The 22,642-nt window shown below is 41.4% G+C and overlaps 8 protein-coding genes across 11 annotated transcripts; 3 read left to right on the top strand and 5 right to left on the bottom strand.

Moving 5' to 3' along the window:
* Positions 1–1,294: 1,294 nt before the first annotated feature.
* LOC116936555 (acyl-CoA dehydrogenase family member 11) lies at positions 1,295–4,180 on the bottom strand. Its single transcript, XM_032943725.2, has 10 exons — positions 3,870–4,180; positions 3,738–3,802; positions 3,603–3,679; positions 3,323–3,519; positions 3,155–3,254; positions 2,918–3,084; positions 2,626–2,858; positions 2,242–2,546; positions 2,145–2,173; positions 1,295–2,073 (listed from the first exon to the last, which is right to left on the bottom strand). Exons 1-10 carry the CDS (start codon positions 4,086–4,088, stop codon positions 1,597–1,599), a joined length of 1,869 nt encoding a protein of 622 aa, XP_032799616.2. The 5' UTR covers positions 4,089–4,180; the 3' UTR covers positions 1,295–1,596.
* Positions 4,181–4,278: 98 nt separating this feature from the next.
* On the bottom strand, positions 4,279–5,331 carry LOC116936559. The gene is made up of 4 exons (XM_032943730.2): positions 5,166–5,331; positions 5,038–5,104; positions 4,706–4,954; positions 4,279–4,633 (listed from the first exon to the last, which is right to left on the bottom strand). The coding sequence occupies exons 1-4, from the start codon at positions 5,244–5,246 to the stop codon at positions 4,518–4,520; spliced, it is 513 nt and encodes a 170-aa protein (XP_032799621.2). The 5' UTR covers positions 5,247–5,331; the 3' UTR covers positions 4,279–4,517.
* LOC116936563 lies at positions 5,229–7,504 on the bottom strand. Of its 3 annotated transcripts, none has more exons than XM_032943738.2 (5): positions 6,974–7,142; positions 6,828–6,894; positions 6,505–6,723; positions 6,355–6,418; positions 5,229–5,365 (listed from the first exon to the last, which is right to left on the bottom strand). In XM_032943738.2, exons 1-5 carry the CDS (start codon positions 7,052–7,054, stop codon positions 5,362–5,364), a joined length of 435 nt encoding a protein of 144 aa, XP_032799629.1. In that variant the 5' UTR covers positions 7,055–7,142; the 3' UTR covers positions 5,229–5,361. The 3 variants fall into 3 exon arrangements, with proteins under 3 accessions (XP_032799629.1, XP_032799626.1, XP_032799627.1); XM_032943735.2 differs by lacking the exon at positions 5,229–5,365 and adding an exon at positions 7,173–7,504 and having other exon boundaries at positions 5,759–6,418; positions 6,974–7,066; XM_032943736.2 differs by lacking the exons at positions 5,229–5,365; positions 6,828–6,894 and having other exon boundaries at positions 5,759–6,418; positions 6,974–7,145.
* Positions 7,505–7,655: 151 nt separating this feature from the next.
* Positions 7,656–16,399, bottom strand: LOC116936554 (pre-mRNA-processing-splicing factor 8). The gene is made up of 9 exons (XM_032943724.2): positions 16,250–16,399; positions 15,810–16,063; positions 15,416–15,748; positions 14,733–15,351; positions 14,369–14,561; positions 13,965–14,282; positions 13,024–13,719; positions 12,073–12,780; positions 7,656–11,994 (listed from the first exon to the last, which is right to left on the bottom strand). Exons 2-9 carry the CDS (start codon positions 16,033–16,035, stop codon positions 7,876–7,878), a joined length of 7,212 nt encoding a protein of 2,403 aa, XP_032799615.2. The 5' UTR covers positions 16,036–16,063; positions 16,250–16,399; the 3' UTR covers positions 7,656–7,875.
* Positions 16,400–16,406: 7 nt separating this feature from the next.
* LOC116936562 lies at positions 16,407–17,477 on the top strand. Its single transcript, XM_032943734.2, has 3 exons — positions 16,407–16,650; positions 16,716–16,872; positions 16,952–17,477. The coding sequence occupies exons 1-3, from the start codon at positions 16,645–16,647 to the stop codon at positions 17,242–17,244; spliced, it is 456 nt and encodes a 151-aa protein (XP_032799625.2). The 5' UTR covers positions 16,407–16,644; the 3' UTR covers positions 17,245–17,477.
* Positions 17,478–18,072: 595 nt separating this feature from the next.
* On the top strand, positions 18,073–20,358 carry LOC116936557 (caspase-8). Of its 2 annotated transcripts, XM_032943727.2 has the most exons (6): positions 18,073–18,828; positions 18,891–19,236; positions 19,304–19,420; positions 19,504–19,665; positions 19,744–19,915; positions 20,228–20,358. In XM_032943727.2, exons 1-5 carry the CDS (start codon positions 18,073–18,075, stop codon positions 19,902–19,904), a joined length of 1,542 nt encoding a protein of 513 aa, XP_032799618.2. In that variant the 3' UTR covers positions 19,905–19,915; positions 20,228–20,358. The 2 variants fall into 2 exon arrangements, with proteins under 2 accessions (XP_032799618.2, XP_045024418.1); XM_045168483.1 differs by having other exon boundaries at positions 19,744–20,358.
* On the bottom strand, positions 20,081–21,422 carry LOC116936560. Its single transcript, XM_032943732.2, has 4 exons — positions 20,850–21,422; positions 20,718–20,781; positions 20,371–20,625; positions 20,081–20,294 (listed from the first exon to the last, which is right to left on the bottom strand). Exons 1-4 carry the CDS (start codon positions 20,925–20,927, stop codon positions 20,188–20,190), a joined length of 504 nt encoding a protein of 167 aa, XP_032799623.2. The 5' UTR covers positions 20,928–21,422; the 3' UTR covers positions 20,081–20,187.
* Positions 21,423–21,543: 121 nt separating this feature from the next.
* Positions 21,544–22,357, top strand: LOC116936561 (28S ribosomal protein S24, mitochondrial). Its single transcript, XM_032943733.2, has 3 exons — positions 21,544–21,703; positions 21,763–21,949; positions 22,013–22,357. The coding sequence occupies exons 1-3, from the start codon at positions 21,689–21,691 to the stop codon at positions 22,300–22,302; spliced, it is 492 nt and encodes a 163-aa protein (XP_032799624.2). The 5' UTR covers positions 21,544–21,688; the 3' UTR covers positions 22,303–22,357.
* The last annotated feature ends 285 nt before the right edge of the window (positions 22,358–22,642 follow it).

Here is a 22,642-nt window from a genome sequence, read left to right as displayed (position 1 = left end):
GCTGTGATAATAGACTACAATCCCATATAATTTTTATATTAAATTTTTCAGTATTTTTTTCAAGAGATACAAAAAACCAAAAAGTGTATCAATTGCCCCCACTCTCCCCTACGCATCCTGCCGTCATACAGGTATTTGTTCCTGTTTGTGATTCGCCCACTGTCAAACTTGTTACTGATAGCATACAACTGCACGAATCGATTGACTTACCGGTTTTCTTTTAAATATTGACCTAAATCTAAAGGTTTTGCTCAGTTAAACAGAAAATATGGAGAAACGGTTTGCTGCTTGCAACATCCCTTCTTCCGGATTCATACGTGGGTGCTACTGACTTAACGACTAACGGAATCATCAACTTTGCTTGAATGAAAAGAAAAAATATTAAATAGAGTAGGGGAAGAGTGGGGGCAATAGAGTAGTAAAACATCCTAGGTTGCACGTTCTCCACAAATGCGAAAATCTCATTTGTGTTGAAGTTGGTCTGCTGCTGCTGCAGAGTCTTATGGAGAAACCCACTTCTTCACGTTAAAAAATAAGTTTTCATAACTAAAGTTAAGATTTTCCCCCTTTTCTTCCTAGCAGTGGGTACCCTATTCCTTTTTTCATTTCCTAATTTTTTTTCTAGCCCCAGTTCTATCTGGTTTATTTTTATTTAACTATTGTTTGTGAATGGTTTGTTGCTCATCCCCTTGTAGCAGACGAATTTCTGGCAGCAAACGAAATTCTTCGGCTAAAAGAGACGAGCCACTTACAAACAATAATAAAATAAAAATAAACTAGATAGAACTGGGGCTAGAAAAAAAATTAGGAAATGAAAAAAGGAATAGGGTACCCACTGCATTCCCAAAAGAGTCACGTTATATTCCAATGTAAAATTAATGACATCGCGATAATAATGTAGCACAAAAAAATAGACATAGCTTGGTTGTGACAACTCAGACAACCATATTCAAATCACAACATTTCAACGTAGCCTATTTAGGGCGGAAAAAGATCAATCTTGGCAATTAACTTCTAGAAACTTCCATCAATGCAGATTTAATCGGGTCATGGAATACGGGCAAAAAATTTTGCTTGAAATTGAATATCATAAAAAAGACTTAACTGGAATCCATCTCAACTTTAGCTTCAACAAGAAAACTATATCCTTCCGAGTTCAAATATATAACAGGAACTAGGAAGCCTTCGATTATATAAAAAATTGCACTAAATATTGATGAAATGCTGCAGGCTTCTTTTTTTTTTTAGTTTATTCTGTTAAATGTTAGCGAAAAGGCACTTTAATAAATTACCCTAACCTTCCTACTTGCATTGTATTTAACCGTTGATCCGCAGGAAATACTATTTATCTTCTGTTTTCAGTGGTAACGGCACAATGAATAAAATAAAAAAATACCACACCAGCACGTGGATAGTCTAGTCTGCCAATTCTTTTTCGAAATTACTGCTATCTACACATATGCTCAACTACAATAGATTTTTATATTCGAAAAGTAAATGGGAAAAAATATCTACCAAAAGGGAAGTAAATCAGCTGAAAATGTATCACGAGCAGTTTATCCTTCACCTACAATAAATCTATTTATGCTAATTAAGTTAAAACAGAGGCGATAGCAAATTTTTTGCATCGTATCCATCAAAAACTAAAGCCTCATCAAGTTTCTGGATAGATGTTACAGATGGGTTGCAAATTTTTTCTACCGCCAGTGACTGAGCAACAAGATCTCGTTGTCTGAGCCAACGCTCGGCGGCAGCAACATCACTTTCGACTGCCCCACTCCAAGAAGCATGTTCCAGGAGTAAAGCACCAGCTAGAGTACGAGCCAGGCCGAAAGAAAAGTCACGTGCAACATACTCCAACTGGTCAGAATTATTCTGAGCAAAAGATATCAACTGGGAACGGTATTGCTCTAGCAGAGAACAACACTCAGATAGAGAGGGATTTACGGAAGAATCGAGGACACCTTGGATCCTTTGATAATAAGCAACCAAAACTTGTCCTTCAGTTTTTGCCACTGCGCGAAGTACATCCAAACTCAAAATGTTGGTTGTCCCTTCCCAAATAGGTGTTACCTAAAAGCGAATTATTTTATAAAAAAAAAACAAAAAGAAACTTGAAGAAATTATTAACACTGAGACCATACCTGGGCGTCACGTAAAATTACGGGAATGCCTACCAAGTAAACAAAAGTGCAAATTAACTTTGAATGAATGATAAGAATTCTGGTTGTGCTTTATTACCTGTGTCTTCCATGTACCCTTGACCCCCGAATGATTCAACCCCTTCGGAAACTACTTTTATACACTGTTTTCCTGTATACAGTTTCAGGAGCGGGAGGAGCAGACGGAGTAATTGTTGCTGATCGTTACTGGCGGCTCCACTTTCTTCTAAACTGAGCAAACGTGCGGCTTCGGCAAACAAGACAAATCCAGCTCTGCATTCTAGTTCCATATCCGCCAACGTGCGAACATGCAACGGGTGATTACGAATGGTTTTTCCAAATGCTATTCGCCTATTACTATAATCCCGAGCTAAACTGATGATTCTAAGAGGACGAAGAATTAATGTAAAAAATTTAATGTTGGTCTCGACGACCACAGACAGGATTTCTGCGACCAAATTACCGTCGCATTGCAGAGACCGATGCGGATGCGTTATGCAGTCTAGTAATGTTCAGCATGTGAGAAATTGAAGCAACTCCTCGGCCAGGTTCACTTAGTAACTCAGCATTCATTCCATCCAGTAAGAGTTCGCCAGTAGGTAATTGCTTAGTACCCAATTTTTCCTTCAGACGAATCAGGTGTAAATTGCTCGGTTGGTCCACATGGACAAGGAACAACGACAACCCTCTAGTTCCCTAATAACAAGCAAAATTAAAAACCTATCCAGGTACCATAAAATGAAACGTAAATTTACAGCTGTAGTTTTGCCTGTAGCAGGATCTACTACGCGCGCCAGTGTCAAAGCGACATCGGCATCCGTCGCTGAACTGAAAAACTTGTAGCCATAAAGCTTGTACATATTTCTGAAGTTTGGGTCTTGCACTGCCAGAGTTTCAGTGCCGCCCGCCACGTCCGAACCACCTGTTGGTGTAAGACATTGCCGTCACAACGTGGCACTTTCTATTAAGACAGGTGAAATATTGCACAGTACCTCTTTTTTCCGTCATCCACTGGCCAGATGTCCAAAACCTCTCCGGGTCCCTTGATGTTAAATTTTTATATGCTCCACCATGATCCTTAAATCCACTCACCTATTTATGAAAATGTGTACATTAGGAGGTAAATGTATCCATTGTTTAAATCAGATCCTTTGGGTTACCTCTAAGGTTTTTGCAGCTCCATCAGTCATGGCTAGTGGGCAGCTATAGAGTCCTGATGAAGGATAAAAAAGATAATTTTTTGACATCTGAATAAAGCGGCTAAACCCTTGGTGCTTTGGATTCCTTTCATATGCTAGAGCAACCATGCCCTCTCTAGCTGACACTCGTTTCAGTTCCTTCCAAGATTCACAAGTTACTATTTTGATTGTTTCAAGTAATAAACATCAGTACTGAAAACAAATTGCAATAGAAATATGTTTAATTACACAAAATATTTACCAACTCTGTTATGAGGGTTTGCCCAGGCATCTTGAAGCTTCATGTAAGGAGGACTCAGTTCACATTCTCTACCCAGCCTGTATCCAATGAAATGTTGTAGCCCAAATATCCTTGATAGGTAAAAGTCTATAATACTTGTAGATGTCTGTAGCTACACGAGCACCAAAGGCTGATAATTCCTTTTTCACATCACTATAAACCTGGGAACAAAAGAACAAAATGTCACACATTGGGGGAAAATATATGGGAAAAGAAGCAATTACTCACGTTATTCGGCAAAATACGCTCCAAGTTTCTCTTAAGAAAAGCGTCGCCTTCAAATGAATTTTCTAGGTGCGGAGCATCTTGTACAAAACTTCCCTCCTTGGCTTTCGCAAATGGGATGCCGATGGCGGTATTACAATTAATAGAAGTTGAGCTAACATATTTAATTGGAAAGCTGTACAAAACGGGAGATACTATTTTTTTTGGTAGAACCGAAAACATGCTCGGGAAAAGTAACAGGTAGACTGAGACCTATTCAAACACTCGACAAAACGACGACGAAAACAATAAACAAGTAGCAGCAGACGAAATTAAGAAAGAATAACCAATCTGAGCTAAGGTTAAACCACTATCGTGGTTAAACCTTCCATCTCAAATCACGAAACAGTGAATCGAAGGAGGCAAGACGAACTATTATCCAAAAATTGGTAACATCTATTGTCATCAAAAGTGGCTGATACAAGCAATCAAGGACAACCGAAAATCATTCCACTAGACAAACAAAACCCTGCATTGTAACATCGGACTCTGAAACAAACTACTGAAAACCATTATTTCTTAAATAAGGTGGTTCATTAAGCAATCTTACACAATGTATGTTAACCCATTTTTAATTTTTAACAAGTACAGGCTGCAGTCTATTTGCGCAAGTTAACATGCACCAAATTTCATCGCCTTTTCTTCGTCGCATTTTGCTAACTTCTTCCCAGTCGCCACCAGTTCATGGTAATAACTGTAGATAACCAACCAGGAATAGGAAACAATAGCTGTGGAAACATCATTACAGAAAAATCATAAATTATAAAGTGGATTGAAGTAAAAACTGTCAAAACAATTACCTGTTGCAACAAGGGCAACAGCAAAGTAACAAATACCACTGGAACTGCCATTAGCTCTTGTAAAGCTAACACCCTTGTAGGACACAAATGCAATACCTACAGTCAAAGATACAGATTTTAATACGAGCCAGGGTACAATAAGCACCGGATGGCGATTATTCCAGGCGGCAACTAGTACAGAAACGGTGGCTGCGATTGCAGCAACCGATCCGATCATCCAGCTAATGGAATCGAGAAGCATGCTGTCTCCTATGACAGATAAAAATTGTGTACATCGTGATTAGGCTATATTTAACACATTTACTCCAACAATTCGTATTCCATCACTGTACCATCTTCTCGGTCGAAACTGGCGAGCATCTGACTAAAAGCCTGAACAAGTCTTCCAGTTGCACCTAGCTGCAAACAATATAAAAAAATTAATTACTATGAAAATGAACGGAATATCAGGGTGAATTACCAAAAACCAAACGCCAATCACTTTGGTTCCGGTTTGGAGTGAGCAACCGCAACAGCATTGTGTCAATTTGCAAAGTGCCATGATAGATAATTTGGCAAGACTGAAGCAGTATGCACCAAACCAAAGCCGGTAATCCAATGGGGAAATCTATCGACTCTCCAAGATATATAGACTTCTTTTGCTGACCCTGCCTGTTTTAACTGGATGACACGTGTCGAATTTTTAGGTACAGTACGTAGAAAAGAGAAAAATCCAAGGTTAGCAAAAATTTACGTCAATTTCTCTTTTCTATACCACTACCCTACAAACATAACAATAAAATGGAAACCCGGTTTCCCTCTTTTTTCGTTTGATTCTTCTCCTCACTCTTCAGTCTTCACCTATAGGAAGGGTTACGTATTACCTCGCCCTTACCCCAATCTCGTTTTTCAAGTGATATAAAATACAAAGAGTTTAGATTATGGGCATTTTTGTGCTGTTCTCTGACGTTTTACGATTTGAAGAAAAGAATTGGAATATTTTAAAGACCAGACAGGCTATTCACGCCCTTCTTGCATCGATTATTTTAACAGAACGTTTGAAATTTACGAAAATGGTGGACCAACTTGCTTTCGATTAATTTGACACATTGCTTGCAGCAAATAATTTCCTTTAACGAAGATACACGGAGACAAATAGCACGACAATAAAGAAGAGCAGAATTCGTAGTCAATAAACAGTTAGGGAAAGAAAATAAAAGTACATGGAGAACTTTAACTTAGATGTGGGTAAGAAATGAAAAGCAAAAGTAAATTCAAGTAGGTACTACTGGTCTCCATAAACATCGGATCCTTCCACGTGGCAGGGAAATTTTTGCTCCGCTGTTAGGTTTGTAAAGGATTGTTTTCTACAACCCCCCCCCCCCCTTTCCTCTCGCTTGCTACAAAAAAATAGTTTTTCCCTCTGCCGTTGTAGTTAGATAAACGTAGACGAAAATCACAGCGGTACAAAACATTTCTCGCCATTTGAAGTGTCCAATATTTAGAGAGACGAGTGTTGGAGTATAATTCTTCTGTCATTCTCGCCAGTTGCCACACAGTGACTTACAATAAATGCAGAATAAATAATATCTATATTGGTAACAGGTAAGGCTGTATGGCGAACATTATGGATGATTTTAGCTACGAACTAGAAAATGAATTGAGTGAACGTTTCTTGTTGATTTTTCTCTAGCTGTTGATAGTAGCTGTAGACCACCAACCAGAATAAAAGTGCTGCCAAAATGTGTTACAAAAATAGAGCAAAGATAAATTAGTACCACGTATAGTTAAAAGATGAAAGACAATAAATAGAGCCCTACCGACGATGCTGCTAGGGCCAATGTAAGCTACCAGATTTAACAGGAGATAAATTATAATAATTCCTATGGTGAATGTTGATGCTCCAACAATAAGCCAGGGCAGAAGAAGCTTCTGGTTACGGTTCTTTACGGCAACAATCAGAAGCAGAACTGAGCAAACAATCATGTTGAGTGTGATGACAACCATTATCAAGAAAATGGACAAGAACTTCTTGTTTCCTGCAATCCGAAATAAAATTTTAATTTCACATTATTTTGGCAACAATCAAGATCTAAAAATTTATTTAATCAACGACTAAATCACGCGTAATATGGCTGTAAACCTGTGTAGTAAGGCAAGATGTGGGTGGCACCAAACGAAGCAAGAATAAAGCCCATAATTCCCTGAGTCTACAAAGAATTTCACATGTTCATATATGGAAACAGAAACGTTTGATTGTTTTGAATCCCCAGCAAGGTTTTTAATTACCACGGATAAAACACCAACAATAATGGCGCCTAGTCGTAGCCAAGACTCGGAGGTACAGCACTGCCTCAGATTGCAGCACATGTTGGCTGCAACCTGGATAGAAAGAAGTAATCAAGTACACTAAACTAAACAAGTTCATGGGAGTGATTTATTCCTTAGACGACTTTCCCCCATCAACAACGAAAAAAAATGGGTTAACCTTTCAAACAAAAATGGGGAAAGTTGAAAGTGGCTGTACAAAAGATTTCGTTCTTAACTGGTTTTCTCGTCAAAAACTCAGCCAAAGAAAAGCACTCAGAGATCTGTGCATGAAACTATTCTGATGAAAGGGAATCGTTGTTTTGGGTTGAGAATTTTGAACGAAAACGTTTTAAAACCTAACCAAACCACATTACTTCTTAAAAACCTCTTACTGACGTAGCGAGTGGGATGGGTATTCAAAATAAAATCAAAAGAAATCAACAAGTAGTGTCCAATCACATGTTATTATGACGGCCATTACTTTGCCCAAAACCAATACATATTCCCAGATTAATACAATGGCCTTTGATAAGTTAAAACAACGCAGTACAGTTTACACATTCGAACTATAAAGTCCAAAATATCTATTAATCTATAGAACATCTAACATGTAGACAGGGGCTTGTCAGTCGAAATTAAACAAAAACTGGAATACTGCAAATGGAAATAAAATGTTTGCTCTATTGTATTCTGCGAATCATCTTACAGATACAAGTGGGAAACCAATCAAAGTAATAAGAATTGGAAAGTAAAACACAAAGACCGATAAGGTAGGACTTAGCAGTTTACTTTTAACATCTCTCTTGCTCCTGAACGCGTATATAGGGATTTACCCGGGATGAATACAAAATGACCACACAGACATAAGTGATTGAAGATATTTAAGCAAATGAATCATCACGATCTGCTCCAACACTGTCACCTTCCTCAATCGAAGAGAAGTTCATAAAATGCGATGGTCGATGAACCTCGTGGTAAAATTCCTTGGGATTGGCAAGGTGAAGTTCATACTTCATGTTGGGGTCATGGCGAACACCCATGAAGTTGTAGTTCCACGATCCCTGACAGGGGACCATAAAGAAGCCGAGGAATTGGTCAGACAACAGCATTTGCACTCGCTCATAATGCGACGGTAAATAGCCCTTTGGATTATTGCCACGATCTGTGTTTTGTTTGCCCCATTCGAAGCCACTGGGTGTTAATTTGTAGGCCATCAGCGAGCATGAACCGGGTGTAAAACTGCAGGTGATAATCACAGTCTTTTCTCCATCCCAGTTGGCATTGTCTGCCATCACTTTGGCGTGAGTCGTAATGTCTTGTGGAGAGAGTTGAGGCAACTCGTTGGGCTGCGTGTGCATCCAGCCGAGGGGCTCCAGGTCTTTCAGGTACTCGTGCTGAGGCAGCTGGACGGGCAAATGAATCGATTGATGTGTGCCCCACTGAGGCGGCATCACGATGCAGCGGATCTCCTTCACTTGGGGATTGTCTGGCGGACTAATGCCGTAAAGGTAACCAGCAATTTGAGCTCGCAAGTCTGAAATGGTAACGAACTTCTTCAACACATTCTTTGGCAAAATGTAGGTGTAGCCCGTCTCCTTGATATCATCCGACGAAACGTAAATGTGATTGGTTCGCAGATGCAGATTAGTGGCTGAAATGGCTCGAATTCGCCACTCGGTCTTGGAGCTGAATGTCTGGGTCTCGTAGTTGGAGGTGGTACTCGTGATGATTTCGTCACCGTGCTTGTTGACTGTTCGTGTCGTCGTTGCAGTCAACTGCGTTTGTTCCTTGGTCTGCTTCTCAATTTCGGCAATCTGTTGACGCTGGGCCGATGGAGCGCTGATCTCCATACCGAGGATAATGTCTCGGATTTCGGATTGTGTCAGAGAAGCGACGTTGACGTTGTTCTTTTTGCCGTAATCAGCCAGGATGAGATCCTTGAGTTGCACTTCGACCTTGATCCATTGCTCATCCGTCAGAGAGGGCCAAATGTGATGCGCTTCGGTAATGGTGGTCTTGTCGGGCTTTAGCACCACCTTGGTCCGGTCATTGTTGACATGCAGGGCGCGCAGAATGAGGATCAGACGCGAGAATGCAGTGTAGCTCGAGATGGTTTTGAGCCAATCGTCGTAAAGGTTAAACAAAACCATTTGGGGCTCTGTCGCCTTCAAAATAAGATCACCAAACTTCTCCACTTTCAAGCAAGCTTGGAAGGGAAGCTGAAGCTCTGAACCCTTGATGACGATGTTGGGGAAATCCAGCAAGTGGACTTCGAGGGGATCTAACATGCCTTTGCGTGTGACGATGATTTGCTTGGGCTGTTCTTCCACGGGCAAAGAACGAATCAAAGCGGCAACTTCTTCGGCTGTCTTCCACTTGGCCAACTGACCCAATCGTTTCTGGCCAGCCCAGACAGATGTGTGAATAATCTTGAGGAAAAGTTGACCCGTTCGAGGATTAAAGATGAAAATGGCTCCGTTGATAGGTTTAGTCGTTAAATTACCCTCGAACGTCTTGTGAATGGTGACACGGTAGACGTTGGTATCGTCAACAAACCAAATAATTTGATTGGAGAAAAGTTCGCCGTAGTTTTGAGACGACAAGTAAGGCTCCGTCGGTTCGGAAGAATACAACTGAAGGCCTTTGCGAATACGTTCACGCAACACGTAGAGAGCTGGATTGGCCTTCATGATTTTAGCCATAGCTTGCTGGATAAGCGGCTTGGATCCGGGGAACCAATTTCCGTAGGCACTATGCAGATTGTACGCCAAATCAAGAGCGATGAGGACGCCAGTCGGTGACGGATAGATGGACATGTTATCTGTCGTGTAATCGAGGAACTTGGCACGTGAATAACGTTCAATATCGTGCGAATCGTAATCGCCCCAACGCAGCTGGACGTCAATCCAGTATTTCTGTGTCGTCGTGTTGTCCATGACATCACGAGAATCAGCCAGCAAGGACGGCCGGGAAACGTTCCACTTGTAGGAGGCGAAAAGAAGAATATCAGCGCAAGAGGAGTTCATCTTGTAAGATTTACGAGGGTGAATAGTTTCCTTCTGCACCGTTTCAATCTCCAGCGCATCCAATTCCTGATCGAAGACTTGACAAAGATCCATGACGACAGACTCATGGATTTTCTGCCACAAGTGAGCGCGGAAGATTTGAATCAATGAAATCTTAAGCGTTGGAATTTTACCGTGCATAAAAATGCCAGTCAAATCCAGTTGGACCTGGAAACCAACGTAGACATTGGCTCTGTTGATGGTAGGCGACCACCACAGCGTGAATCGACGGTTAGGAATTTGATTCAAACCGGACCGCTGGGCATTGGTCAATTTCTTGTACTTCATCGATTCTTCAAAACCGGAAGCTTTCTCCCAAAAGAGACCTTCCCAGGTAGGGAAATAGGTTCCCTTGAACAGCGTATGCTCCAGGATACCTTCGACACCTCCCAATGCTTGAATCATGTCTGTACGATAGTTGTTGAGGTTCCACAGTTTACCATCGTGGCGCTGATGGGTCCACCAGAAAGGGTTCTGTTTCAACACTTGATATTGTTTGAATTCCGTTCGGACACGCCATCCTTTGTCGTAAGCCAAAGTGTGTCGATCTTTCTGGAACAGCGTGTTAATACGAGGAATACCACGATCCCAACTATCTTCCAAATCTTCTAGAGTGAGACGACGGTTCTGGGCTGAAGCCTCTTGACGTTTGAGCGCATATTCAGCCCAGACTCGCTGCGAATCGATGAACTCAGCTTCCCATGGCTGGATGTAACGATACAAATTGGGAATGAGCTGATCCTCGTCGTGCGACATACCCGAACGGAAATGGGTGATGCCTACGTCCGTTTGTTTAGACCAACGTAAATCGGATTGCGGAATGAGCACGTGACCCATGGACAACATGCCCAGGCCACCCAATTCCTTGGGTGTGTAGAAAACTACAGGAGGGAAACGCGAAGGCATTTTCGAGTTGAGACCAATCTTAATACGAGTCTGGATCTTATTCTCGCACTTCACCAGTAGATCCAATAGCTCCTGAGTGTTGACGACCGATTCTCGGAAGTATGTCATAAGACCTATAAGAGCTGTGTTCCATTTGTTGACGATCTTTGTAAAGGTGGTGGATCCGGAGGCCATCAGAATTTGTCGGACACGGTTATGGAACTTTTGCAGTGACTCGTCATCGACTCGCAGGAAACATTGGGCCGTTCGTTCTTTGGTGATCTCATTCTGCAAATTCCAGACACCATCACGATGCGTAAACTCCTCGTGAGTCATACGGCATTTGGGGAGAATTCGGCATTCGAATCCAGCCATGTTGAACAGCAAGTTCGGATTATCCTTGGAGTAGACACTGACGAAGCTGCCCTCCCATTGAATGGTTGAAACCGACCTCGGCAATCGATTCTTGATGTCCCAGAAAACAGCACGACCAAGATTGACGTCGTGCTTCATCAGACGCATGCGGGCATCTCGAGGCCAGCATTTCTTGTTATTGTAGCCGACAATGTTCTCGTTGTTGGGATCAGGATGTTCTGTCAGGTAACGCTGAATCAGGTCACGAGCTTCTTCAGCTGTAAACCGGAAATACATGTGAACGCGATCAACGTAGCGTGAATAGAGCCTGATAGGATGGGCAACTTCTGTAGCTACGTCTTGAAAGATGAGGAAATCATTCGGCATTTGTGGCGGACCGGCCATCTCTGATGCGCGCTGAAGACCCAGGACAAGCAAATCGAGAACAAGACCGAAGTACTGGGCCACGAACGAGGCGAACTGCAGACCACGGATGATACCATACGAATTGGTGTGGTTCATGTCCTTGTAATTAATGACCACGTTGTTCTTGGCTGTCATGTAATCGGCAATGTTGTGATCCACAATCAGGCGCAAAAGACGATTGAGCAAAGTCAAATCGATCTTTTCGTATAGCTTCTCGAATTTTGTTTCCAACATTACGTTACATTCGCCATCTGACGTTTCCCACACATCCTGAAAAATTCGCAAACGAATATTAGTATCGATAACAGATCGTTAACCAGGAAACACGAAAGGTATTTTCTTTATTACCTGAAGGTTGTTAATACCCTGGCACCATTTATAAACTAGCAATGGAGGTGGTTCGGCGTCAGCAGGTTTAATCCAAGGCGGGAATAGGCGGCGCTTGTCGGCTTCATACCACAAGTACTGGTCTAAGTAAGCGTCGGTGATCTTCTCTAGAGGTTCGACATCGTAAACGGGAACCAAGTGGCTGTAGAGATCCATGAATTCAATGCCAACTTCTTTGAAAGCACGCTGCGTCAGCAAGTGACGCTTAATACGAGACAAGGCTTCATGGGGGTTGTCGTACGCCTGCTCAATCAAACCAAGCTCTTCACGCTGACTCTGATTGAGGCGCGATTTGACGCTGTAAGCTTCTTTAAGTCGTTCCAAAGCCAAAATGAGAAGTTTGGTATCGTGTTTGTACGAAAGCGGTGGGAACTGAATAGGGGCGAAACGACGTGATTCGAGCCAGTGCACGGTCGTGGTGTAGATAGCGACAGCTTCTTCGGGCGAAATATAGGGACCGTCTTTCAAGTAGTTATGCTGACGTTCTTGTTCAGCCTTAAGGTAGAGACGAGTTAGACGACCCAAGTTCTTCTTGCACACTGTTTTGTCGACAGTTGCTCCACGACGGATACGTTCACGATTGTAATGGGCAGTGTTCGTCCACCAATCGGCCTTCATCTTGACGTATCGAAGGATCATGTTTTCTATGGGAGTCGGCAACCCAGGCACCTATAATATAATAAAGGACAATGTTATGTAAATTGGCGGCGCTTATTAACTATAATGTTAAGTCTAATTAGATTTTAATCAGTGAGTGCGTTGTCCCGCCCAAGTCGTCTAGCAAACGGCCAGCCCAACTCAGACGTCCGTTCAACACCAGCGAACGGCTTCATGACCCCTGCACAACTCATCATTTTGCCCTAAAAATTATAACTAAAAACTAATGCAATGAATGCAAAAACGCTATCCCACCTTCCAGGGAATGTTGGCTTTCCAGCATCTCCAGGCCTCAGACAAATGTTGCAAGATGGTACGGGCTTTGTTTTGCTTAATACCTTCAGGCATCATATCAAGGATATCGTGCATAACCGACGCGCGAAGTTCCAGATCGAAATGGGACTCGACACGCTGCTTGGTGACGGTCTTGGCAATACCCTTAGAGTGACGGCCTTCAAACTGACGGGACAACAAGTTGCCCAGCCATCGTTCGAGCAAAGGAGTGATACCGCGCAAGAAGAAGAGCCACACGCGCCATCCGGGAGCCCAAATACCACAGCCAGGACCTTTTCCTACTGGCCCAGTGTTGAAGCGGTAGTAGATGAGATGTTTGAGATCCTTGCACATTCGGATCTGTCTCATCAACTTGTACTTGTAGCGGTACATGCCAGTTAATTGACCAACATGAGCGAATATATACTGAAGACCATCGGCCAGTTGGAAAGCGTCGACGTTGTTAAGACGGTACTGAACATGGGAGTCGATAATCAGTTTCGTCAAACGCAATATTTCACGGCAGAGATGAAAAGCGTTTCCGAATCGTGACTTTTTACGCTCCTTAGTTGTTAGGGTCTTGACAGGTTTCAAGTTGAAATTGTAATCCAAATGAAGGTAGTTGAGGTTCTTCCTGTGAATCAACAAGTTCAACATGTTCCAACCTTGGCGACAGACCTACATTCACATGAAGAAAAAAAAAGAGGTTAGTTTAATTTCCTACAAGTTAAAATAGATATAAATGACTATTTGGGAGGTTCGTTATTGTCAGTGAGTGCGTTGTCCCATCGAAAGCTAGCTAGCAAAACGGCCAGACCGACTTCCAATGTCTATCTAACATTTTAAGGATAGTTTCATGACCCCTGCACAACTCATCATTCAACAATTCCAACCCAAAATAACCAATAAGGTAGAGTGTTTACCTGAAGGCCGACTTCGACCCAATCCAAAGTTGTTTGCTGGAAGAATTTTGTCGACTTGAATGATCGGAAGAGGTAGCGCTTGCGCTGGGCTTTAGGTGGTCGATGCTTCAAGGCATTCAAGACGTAGTACTTGAGCAGCTTCTGATACGAAACGCGCACCTTTACCGGTTGTCCCGGCGGACAATGCTCACGATACCAGTTTTTGACCAATGGAACATCCAACGCTCGACGGGTGAAACCGGAACGACAGTTGAATGGCCTGGGCGCCCACAGCAACGCAATGCCGTTTGCCGTATTGTCCGTATACAACGGCCACTCCTATTGATAGATACATTTATTAAAAGACGGCTCAAGAGTGAAATATTCATAGCGTGGAGACGAGGTGTTGATTGGTTACAACTTACTTGGAGAAGAGGTGTTGCATACTCTGGCAATTCAAATTCTTCGCTATCATCTGGTAGCAAATCTTGTTCAGCCACTTCGGCTAACTTGTTCTCGGTACGTCTATGCGAAATAGGGTTAATCAGAGGATCGAAGTAGAAGGCTGGCAAATCCGGATCCTCAGTCTTAATGAATGTTACGTTTGGAGTATGATACCTAAAAATACAGAAAATATTGTAGGGCTTGATACGGTACAATATAGTAAGACCACAGCTCTTGGTTTCCCTTGATTTACGACTGTTTCAGCCACCAACATCCAATACTCGTGGATAGTTTGTGTATATCTCAGCCATTGAAACCGCAAGCGAGTAAAGCTGAAAGACTTACCATGACAGATGAACGAAGTTTGGCATGTTGTTGTACAGATACGGGAACGCAATTCGATATTCCGTTCGAACAGGTTGACGGATAATAATTTTGTTGATATCGTTGAATTCATTCCAATCTTCGTCTTGTGTGTTGCCATCTTTAACAAGCGGCTCAAATTTAGGCCCCCCAGGAATCGCCATGTTCAACGCCTTGGCGGTGAAAAAAGATTTCAGGTCGAAGAGATAGAAATAGTTATCATCGACAAGATCTGTGAGCAATTGGTTCGCTAGACGATAGAGTGTCGCCAGTTGAGGAATTTCCAGTTGCCATTTGCGATAAGTGGTTCCATTCACGTATTTGGTATCGACCAGCGGCTTGCTGTCGTACAACCATTGAGCTACTGGCTTATCCTCATCTGCGTCCAGTTCCATCTGAATAGCTTCCAGAGGCTCTACATCCAAGATATTGTCAGCATAGTCCAAAGGAGGTTCCTCATCATCGAACGGAGGAAAACGCATCCGTTTGAAGTGCCGACGATCTCGTTTCTCACGACGCATCATAATCCACATTGTACCCCATTGCGCAATGTAAACGGGCTCAACGACCCACGGAATTTCGTTTACAAAGCTGATAGCACCTTTGAAGAAAAAAAATGATCGATTACTTAAATTCGAGAGGGCACATAGAAAAGTGAAACGAACCTGTTATGTGGTAAAGTACTTTAACATCGCGGATTTGCTCCCAAGGCATCGGCATATTCTCCAAAAGTTTTAGAACAGCGTGTGGCATGTATTTAAGGGCTCCAAGGTAGACTCTCTTGTCATGGCGGAATTTTCGATTGGTCATGTCACCATGATCGCGAATGATTTTACGCACATGCTCGGGAGGCATGTCTTCTTTCTGAGAGTCAACAAAACCAAACTTTCTTTTGTCTGCATAACGCTTGGTCTGCAGTTGCTGCCATTTCCGTGCTTTGTCTTGCATTTTTTCTTCTGTCATTTGCTCTTGTTTTGAACTGGTAATTACTGGGGGACCTACACAAAATAATACAAAATTTAGCATCTAACATGTCTGAAATTCAGAGTTATTTCCTACCCTGTGTGGCCTGAACTTGAGCCTGGACTTGTGCATGAGCTGCTTGAACTGCATGAATTTGAGCAGCCTGCAACTGTGCAGCTGCTGCAGCTTGAGCCTGCATTTGAACGGCAGCAGCCATCTGAGCTTGCTGTGCCTGTTGCTGAGCTTGAGCCATCATGGCTGCATTTGCCCATGGGTTTGGGGGTGTCACACCAGGAATGAAGAATGGGGGAATTCCCGACATCCTGAGTTACAGTTTTTGGGCTTCGGCCCTGATAAAGAAACAAGAAAGTTAGAATTTTCAACTCAACAACCTTAAGCCTTCAAGGAACTAGACATATACAAGCATGCCAACTTTCATTAACCTAGACCCTTTGTGTAGTATTTATGTATGCCATCGGATATCAGAAACTAACGTCAGGGAAACATAATGCGTAGAGAAAGATAAAAATGCCTACCGATTAGTCTTAAAAAAACCAAACACAATCTATAAACCAGTGGCAATCGCACGTTCCTTTTACAATGAAAGCCACGAAAGTATACGCTGCTTGTACGAAGTAGCGAGGCGCCGATGCCGGGTGACAGGGTTGCCGCAGATGAAAGATAAATTGGAATGAAAAAAATTATTTTCAAAAATTGGCAATACTGATATTGCAACACATGCCTGGTGATGTTTTTCTGAATCCCTAATATTTATCTAACAGGCTTAATTGCTTATACAAATATGAATATCGCGCTTTTAGGATTGTAGTATTTTGTCAGTAACGTTGCAATCATAGTGAGAATTATATGCCTGATTATTGTGCAATTCAACATCTAAAGTCAGTTTTTATACCAACTGATAACCACAATCATGGAGGTTGTTTAAATATCCAGTTTGGAAGAGATCACTGCTCTAAAGTAAAATTCTTTTTATGAATTTAGGTTCTTGCAATTAAATTGGTTGAGGGTCTCCTTGAAGAGTTATCCAAGACACATGCTCTTTCCGTTTCCATTGCTGGACCACTGAAAGATTCTGCTACAGTTGCTTTTCCTACATTTCTTGGTGGCTTGGTTGGTGGTCCTGGTGGTGCTGTGTTAGGTATTTAGTTTAACAAATTTGCTAAATTAACATATTGCCATTACATCAGTTGATTGTCTATGTACTTTTGTCTTTAAAGGAGCTATGGCAGGAACAGGAATCCTTGGCATATCAAAGGCCCTAGGATATGGTGATTACAAGCCTTTAATGACTGCTTTAAGAGAAGATTTTACAGAGCAAGAGAGGAACAATCTTTATGAGAGATTGTGGGAAAGACTGGAAGGATTTGTATCCTGTCCGTTGAATCAAGCCATGAGCTATTCAGCTTTAACTGCCTTAAGTAAAACTGTAGAACAGAATCCAGGAGTGATGGAAAATATCAAGAATGAACTTAAAGAAGCTCTTGGTAAAAAGAACATGGGCTTGTGTTAAAAATCATGATAATTATTGCCATTGGATTTTGGAAAAAATTTTGTTTGTTTAATTTGTGATATTGCATAGGCTAAAGCCTTCACAATTTAGTTTGAGCTAGTGCAACATTTAGTTTTACCCAAATGCATTTAATTAAATCCCAATTCAAGCAAATCGAAAAAAAAATAATGTGATCTGTGTTTCCCTAAATATGTTTTACTGAATATTGATATAATACACAATAGTTCTGCGTACTAATGCTGTTATTTTTGTTCCTGGTGATTTAAGCAGAATATTAAAATTCTTTTTTGCTTAACGAAATTTTATCTCTCGAATTTAGTTTCTTCCCTTTTTCTATTTATAGGTTCGAATAAATCTATCACAGTATTAAAAGTTACGTTTTTATTCATCAGGTGGTTCTGTTTCCAATTTCCATTATCATTGCCACGGGGCCCAAGGCGTCAAGGTTATCTATCTTTTGAAGAAGTTTCTCCGCGAGCACAGTTTGTGTTAGAGCAATGGCTCAAACGCTACGTTGTAAAGTCATGGGTATGTAATCAGTCCCAAGATTTATCTCCTTCCAACTTATATACTGCCGTTTGATTGCGAAATGCCCAAACAAAGTTCCGTTCCCGGTGTAATTTCTCTATTTCAAGTAAAGGTATTCAAGCTGTAATCAGTGCACCTGTTCGTACGATAGTCAAGAAGAAAAACATCTTCCTACTTAGTTATTTCTCGTTGATCTCACGTGCGTTTACAGTCGTTCACGACAGGTAATGCTGTATATATAGTTGTCAAATATATGTTACCTACGTATGCCAAAATCTCATATTTTGTTGCAGAGAAAAGATGTTTGATCTTATGGAATCAGATGCTACTCTCTTGCTGGATGACTTTCCCAGACCTCAAACAAGGATAACCGAGTCATTGTCTTTAATCGAACACACCTTGGAATGGTATGATCATATTTCTTGTGCATTTTTACTGTATGAAGATCCTCGCGAAGCTCTGGAAAAAATTTCGACATTACGAGAAAGTTACAATAATAAATCGGAATGGCGTCACACTATTCTGACTCCACTTTTTCATTGCAACAAAGAGGATGGTCTAAACAGTAATATGTCGGAAAAGTTGACTGAAGTTCTGCTCGTGGTAAAGCACTACGGATTATTGAACATTCTTGAAATAGCCGTCAATTCCACTGTTCACATCGATCAACTACGTTTAAAGCTCTTTGATTTCATTGATGAAATGAATGAAGAGCAAGCAAAGAAATGGGTTGAACAGATGACTTCTGAGAGAGGATTTCCCAAAAATGACCCGTCGTGGTGCCTCGAAATGCATTGCCTCAAATGGATTGCGGAAGGCAAAATATCCAGACACGAAGACCTTTCTAATCTTTTAACCAAACCTGTAACAGAAAGCTCGTCATTAGAGAAGCTCAAAGTAGACTTACCCCTACCACTTGCCACTGCCATCGAGGCGAAATTCCCATTACAGCCTGAAGTTTCACCAGCAGGTCCCAGCAAATTTGAAATCTCGTATGGACTTTGCATTATCATCAATCAAATGAGATTCTATGTCGATCAAGACCTTCCTCAACCCGTAATACAGAACATGTGCTAGGTAGTATTCAACGTTTAAAAACATTTGATTTTCCATGGCAGAGAACAAGGGGGAACCTTACCTTCCGCTACGGATCGGATGCTGATCGTGATAAACTATCGGAAACGTTCCGAATGCTTGGCCACGACGTTGAAATTTACGAAAACCTTAGCAAGAATGAATTGCTAACAACAATGGAAAACATTTCAAAGTATGACTTTAGACAGTATGACAGTTTGGTCGTGTGTTTCTTGACGCACGGCGACAAGGGGATCATTTTCACAGCAGATTCCATACCAATCTCGCTGGATTTAATCAAGTCTTACTTTGACGGAGATCGCTGTCCCCATCTTTTGGAGAAACCAAAATTATTTTTCTTGCAAGCATGCCAAGGGCAAGAAAATCAAAGTAAATAACTATTCTGATTTTGAGCAAAAAGGTGGTAAGTGCTAATTCTCTTTGTCGGAAATAACAGAACGGATCTGCTATGACGACATTCAACATGACAGTGTCGTCCGGCCAGCCGTTTCTAACTTTTTCGAAGCATGGGCTACCGTGCCAGGTTTCCTGTCTTATCGGTCTACTCACAAAGGTAAACGCCTTGTTGCAACCTTCATTCAATCAAAAGGACTCACCTGTTTTGGTGCCAGTAAAAGAATTAACTGATAACTTCAGGTGCTGTCTTTGTCGGTGAATTATGCCACGTTCTTCAGAAGTACGCACACAAAGAACCCTACGGATTGTTGGACTTGATGACCGTAGTTAATGACCGCGTGAGTCGGTGGGAGACCCCGGGCTTTAGGGTACAAATGCCTTGCATCGTATCCTGTCTTACACGTAAGAAAACGGCTTTGTTTTGTTAAAAGCAGATCAATCGCGCGCATTTAATTGTCATTAAAACGCATTTCTTTAAAGGCGGTATACGTTTTAAGCGGAACGAAAAGAAGCTCGTCGAAGCTGTTGTGGACCAATTGGAAAGGGAACTAATGAATTTAGCCATTATGTCGGCTACCCGTTACATGTGGAAAACGGATCCCGCTACCCTTCAGAAAACCATGAATACGTGGAGCTCCTAACTATTACCATGGTACCAATATCTTCGTTGCTTTACATCCATTCACGCTGAACTTTTCGATACAATGAGAGTTCAGCCAGAATTTTTCCGTATATCTGATGGTATACAACATTATTGTGATTTAAATATTTCTTAAGCTGTTCGGATGAATTTGGGATAAAAGCATTTTTACAAATATTGCGCGCAAGTAAAGTTTAAATATCGATCACTTGATTACAGACTTAGTGGAATTTTTGATTTCGAAAGAAATACCTTTTATGTTCAGTTAACTGAAAGCTCTTCATTTACATGGCAACCAATTCGGCTGTTGTTGCACCTTTGCAGGTCGATTCGTGGTGTCTAAGCTCTCGATAGTAACACAAGACGATCCACCACAAATAAGTTTCCAATCCTAACGTTTGGAAAAGATACGCGCAAATATTGCCGTTCAACCTGTAATACACTTATCATCTGAATTCTCAACTTACCAATAAAGCACGACATGATGAAGACGGTAGAAACTCCGTGAGCGATGTTGGAATTGATTGCTAGCATAATGCCAGAGATTAGGATAATGACATGTATGGATCTCATTATCATGTCGCCCACGAGCCACGGTACCAGCAAGACGGGACGACTGTTGCTGAAAACCACTTGTAGCAGTAACACGCAACATGCTAGAAGGGCAGAGCTAACAATCACGCTGGAAATGATGATGAAAATCTCAGCAGCATCTAGTGAAGCTGAGTGACAAAAAAACAACAACAAATACTGGACAGGTTAACTTGGTTTAGGCAAAGATTCAGCAAACGGATTATAAAAGACATTTGCATACCGTCTTCCAAATCCAAACCACTTGATTGCATCATACTAATGACAAGTTGAATCAAGTAGCCAACCTATTGGAGAATAAGAATAGAACGTATATAGAAGTTGTTCACTAACTGACGTCAGCTGCTCGGCTTACCAACGAAAAAAAACCTATGATTTTCGTTCCCACTTGTAGGGAAAGACCGCAGCAACGTGTTTTCACTCTTCGTGTCATAACGAATATTGGAATGTTTTTACAAATTGATTTTTTTCACTACGCAAGAATAAGCAACCAGGCTCACACGCACAACCAGCTGGTATGACCGTACATGTTCGTCGAAATCTGATAGTGGCACATGCAAGTTGGTTGCTTTCAAAACTGGTTAAAGCAGCGATATGAAGCCCAAAAGTGAAACCGCTGTTTTTTGGAGTTAGCATAAGAGTGGGGCGTTTTTAACTTCTGCGACCGGCTAAAATGTGTTAATCAGGCCATGGTCAGGCAAAAATACAACCGAACTGACCCAGGTGTATAGGCGTATAGGTTTGGTGAAAAACCTGACAAAGCTATCTTTTAAATGTGTTGTGCACGACCCAAGACAATTCTCACGACAAAAAAGGAAAACGTTGGTTATCAAAAGCAGCAATTCGCATTCTCAATAATTCTTCAATAAGCCCCCCGCCAAGTCACTCTCACTCTCTCTTTGGGTCAAAATTATCCTGACAATGCATAGACGCCCCCAGGAAACACCTGGACCAAAACAAAAATACCATACTTCTTTTGGTACACGATTGTAAACCAAAAGGCAAACCCAACTCAATAGCTCATATTTTACTTGAAAGTTGGAAATCTTGGAATGGAAATTTTGTTTTCTGAGAAGCATTTCTTGGGTTGGCAGCGTCGCGTTACCCTGTCAACAGACAATAGCAGACGATGTTTGTCGAAAGACACGCTCGTTAATTTCAACGAAAAGATATAGTATTTACGTTTTTCTCAAAATGTTGCGACTTATGGTGTGTTTGTATAATAGTTCGTAATGTATAACTACTTAATATTTAATTTTTTTCGATAGGCACCAAACACCGCTAGTAATGTAATAGTACCTCAGCTGCGACAGTTCCACGCCAGTGCTGTCTGTTGTAAACTCCAGTCAGGAAGATACAAAATTACCCCTAAAAGGAACAGGCCACTGACTTATGAAATGGCCAATCCACCATATTACATAGCCCACAGGAAATCATGGAATTCCTGGGATACAAGTATGCTTATAAAAAAAAAAAAAATCTATATTTCATAGTCTATAATAACTTATCCTGTTCTAGCTTCTCTACTGGATGGACAAAGAGCAGCAGAAACTTCGGTGGAAGATGTCTTCATTCGCCGATTCATGACAGGAACTTGGCATGACTTGTTCTGCTCTGAAGTTATCATTAAACGTCAACACAATCTTATTAGAATAGCTGGCATAATTCGACAAGGTCTTCCTGCTCGGAAAATGTATTTTCTGATTGGCTACAGCGAAGAATTGCTGGCCAATTGGTTGCAATGTCTAGTAAAATTAGAATTGCAAACTGTAGAAAATAAGGAGGCTACCATTTTCAAGTATATATAGTTTGAAGTGCCAATAGTCATTTGTTCCAATTAAATACAAGAAAAAGTAAAGACTGCTTGCCTTGATTACTTTTAAAAACTAAAAAGTAAGTAGTACATACAGTACTGAATAACTATGAGTTTTAAGAAGTGAGCCTACCTTCATTACGATGACCACGTGTAAGTGCTAAACATTTCAATTATTAAATATTCATTAAAAAATATTTCTATGTTCTCGCAATAATCAACCACCTTGACCAGCAAGCACTATCCTCTAACATGTGTAGAGTGAACAGCAAATATTTATACATTACATTGTTCAGTGGCTGCTTTGGAACAAAACTGCAATCTATGATGGAGCA

This window comes from Daphnia magna, linkage group LG1 (genome assembly GCF_020631705.1).
Source record: "Daphnia magna isolate NIES linkage group LG1, ASM2063170v1.1, whole genome shotgun sequence".
Classification (NCBI taxonomy): domain Eukaryota; kingdom Metazoa; phylum Arthropoda; class Branchiopoda; order Diplostraca; family Daphniidae; genus Daphnia; species Daphnia magna.
Note: the sequence above shows the minus strand (reverse complement) of the source record. Positions and strands in the feature narration are given on the sequence as shown.

Excerpts from the sequence above, each read along its gene's own strand:
- LOC116936555 (XM_032943725.2), bottom strand. The coding sequence starts at position 4,088 with ATGTTTTCGGTTCTACCAAAAAAAATAGTATCTCCCGTTTTGTACAGC. Across the intron at positions 3,085-3,154 it reads GTGGATGACGGAAAAAAGAG|GTGGTTCGGACGTGGCGGGC; the intron begins GTACTGTGCAAT and ends TTACACCAACAG. Across the intron at positions 2,174-2,241 it reads AGGGTACATGGAAGACACAG|GCATTCCCGTAATTTTACGT; the intron begins GTAATAAAGCAC and ends TTTACTTGGTAG.
- LOC116936559 (XM_032943730.2), bottom strand. The coding sequence starts at position 5,246 with ATGGCACTTTGCAAATTGACACAATGCTGTTGCGGTTGCTCACTCCAA. Across the intron at positions 4,955-5,037 it reads CAGTTTCGACCGAGAAGATG|GAGACAGCATGCTTCTCGAT; the intron begins GTACAGTGATGG and ends TATCTGTCATAG. Across the intron at positions 4,634-4,705 it reads TGTTGCCCTTGTTGCAACAG|CTATTGTTTCCTATTCCTGG; the intron begins GTAATTGTTTTG and ends ATGTTTCCACAG.
- LOC116936563 (XM_032943735.2), bottom strand. The coding sequence starts at position 7,054 with ATGTGCTGCAATCTGAGGCAGTGCTGTACCTCCGAGTCTTGGCTACGA. Across the intron at positions 6,724-6,827 it reads CATCTTGCCTTACTACACAG|GAAACAAGAAGTTCTTGTCC; the intron begins GTTTACAGCCAT and ends TTCGGATTGCAG. Across the intron at positions 6,419-6,504 it reads TGGCCCTAGCAGCATCGTCG|CACTTTTATTCTGGTTGGTG; the intron begins GTAGGGCTCTAT and ends ACATTTTGGCAG.
- LOC116936554 (XM_032943724.2), bottom strand. The coding sequence starts at position 16,035 with ATGTCGGGAATTCCCCCATTCTTCATTCCTGGTGTGACACCCCCAAAC. Across the intron at positions 15,749-15,809 it reads TCAAGTTCAGGCCACACAGG|GTCCCCCAGTAATTACCAGT; the intron begins GTAGGAAATAAC and ends TATTTTGTGTAG. Across the intron at positions 14,283-14,368 it reads ATGCAACACCTCTTCTCCAA|GAGTGGCCGTTGTATACGGA; the intron begins GTAAGTTGTAAC and ends ATCTATCAATAG.
- LOC116936562 (XM_032943734.2), top strand. Across the intron at positions 16,873-16,951 it reads TCCTGGTGGTGCTGTGTTAG|GAGCTATGGCAGGAACAGGA; the intron begins GTATTTAGTTTA and ends TTGTCTTTAAAG.
- LOC116936557 (XM_032943727.2), top strand. The coding sequence starts at position 18,073 with ATGTTTGATCTTATGGAATCAGATGCTACTCTCTTGCTGGATGACTTT. Across the intron at positions 18,829-18,890 it reads ATCAAGACCTTCCTCAACCC|AGAACAAGGGGGAACCTTAC; the intron begins GTAATACAGAAC and ends TTTCCATGGCAG. Across the intron at positions 19,421-19,503 it reads TTATCGGTCTACTCACAAAG|GTGCTGTCTTTGTCGGTGAA; the intron begins GTAAACGCCTTG and ends TGATAACTTCAG.
- LOC116936560 (XM_032943732.2), bottom strand. The coding sequence starts at position 20,927 with ATGACACGAAGAGTGAAAACACGTTGCTGCGGTCTTTCCCTACAAGTG. Across the intron at positions 20,782-20,849 it reads TCATAGGTTTTTTTTCGTTG|GTTGGCTACTTGATTCAACT; the intron begins GTAAGCCGAGCA and ends ATTCTCCAATAG. Across the intron at positions 20,626-20,717 it reads TGGTTTGGATTTGGAAGACG|CTTCACTAGATGCTGCTGAG; the intron begins GTATGCAAATGT and ends TTTGTCACTCAG.
- LOC116936561 (XM_032943733.2), top strand. Across the intron at positions 21,950-22,012 it reads ATGGAATTCCTGGGATACAA|CTTCTCTACTGGATGGACAA; the intron begins GTATGCTTATAA and ends ATCCTGTTCTAG.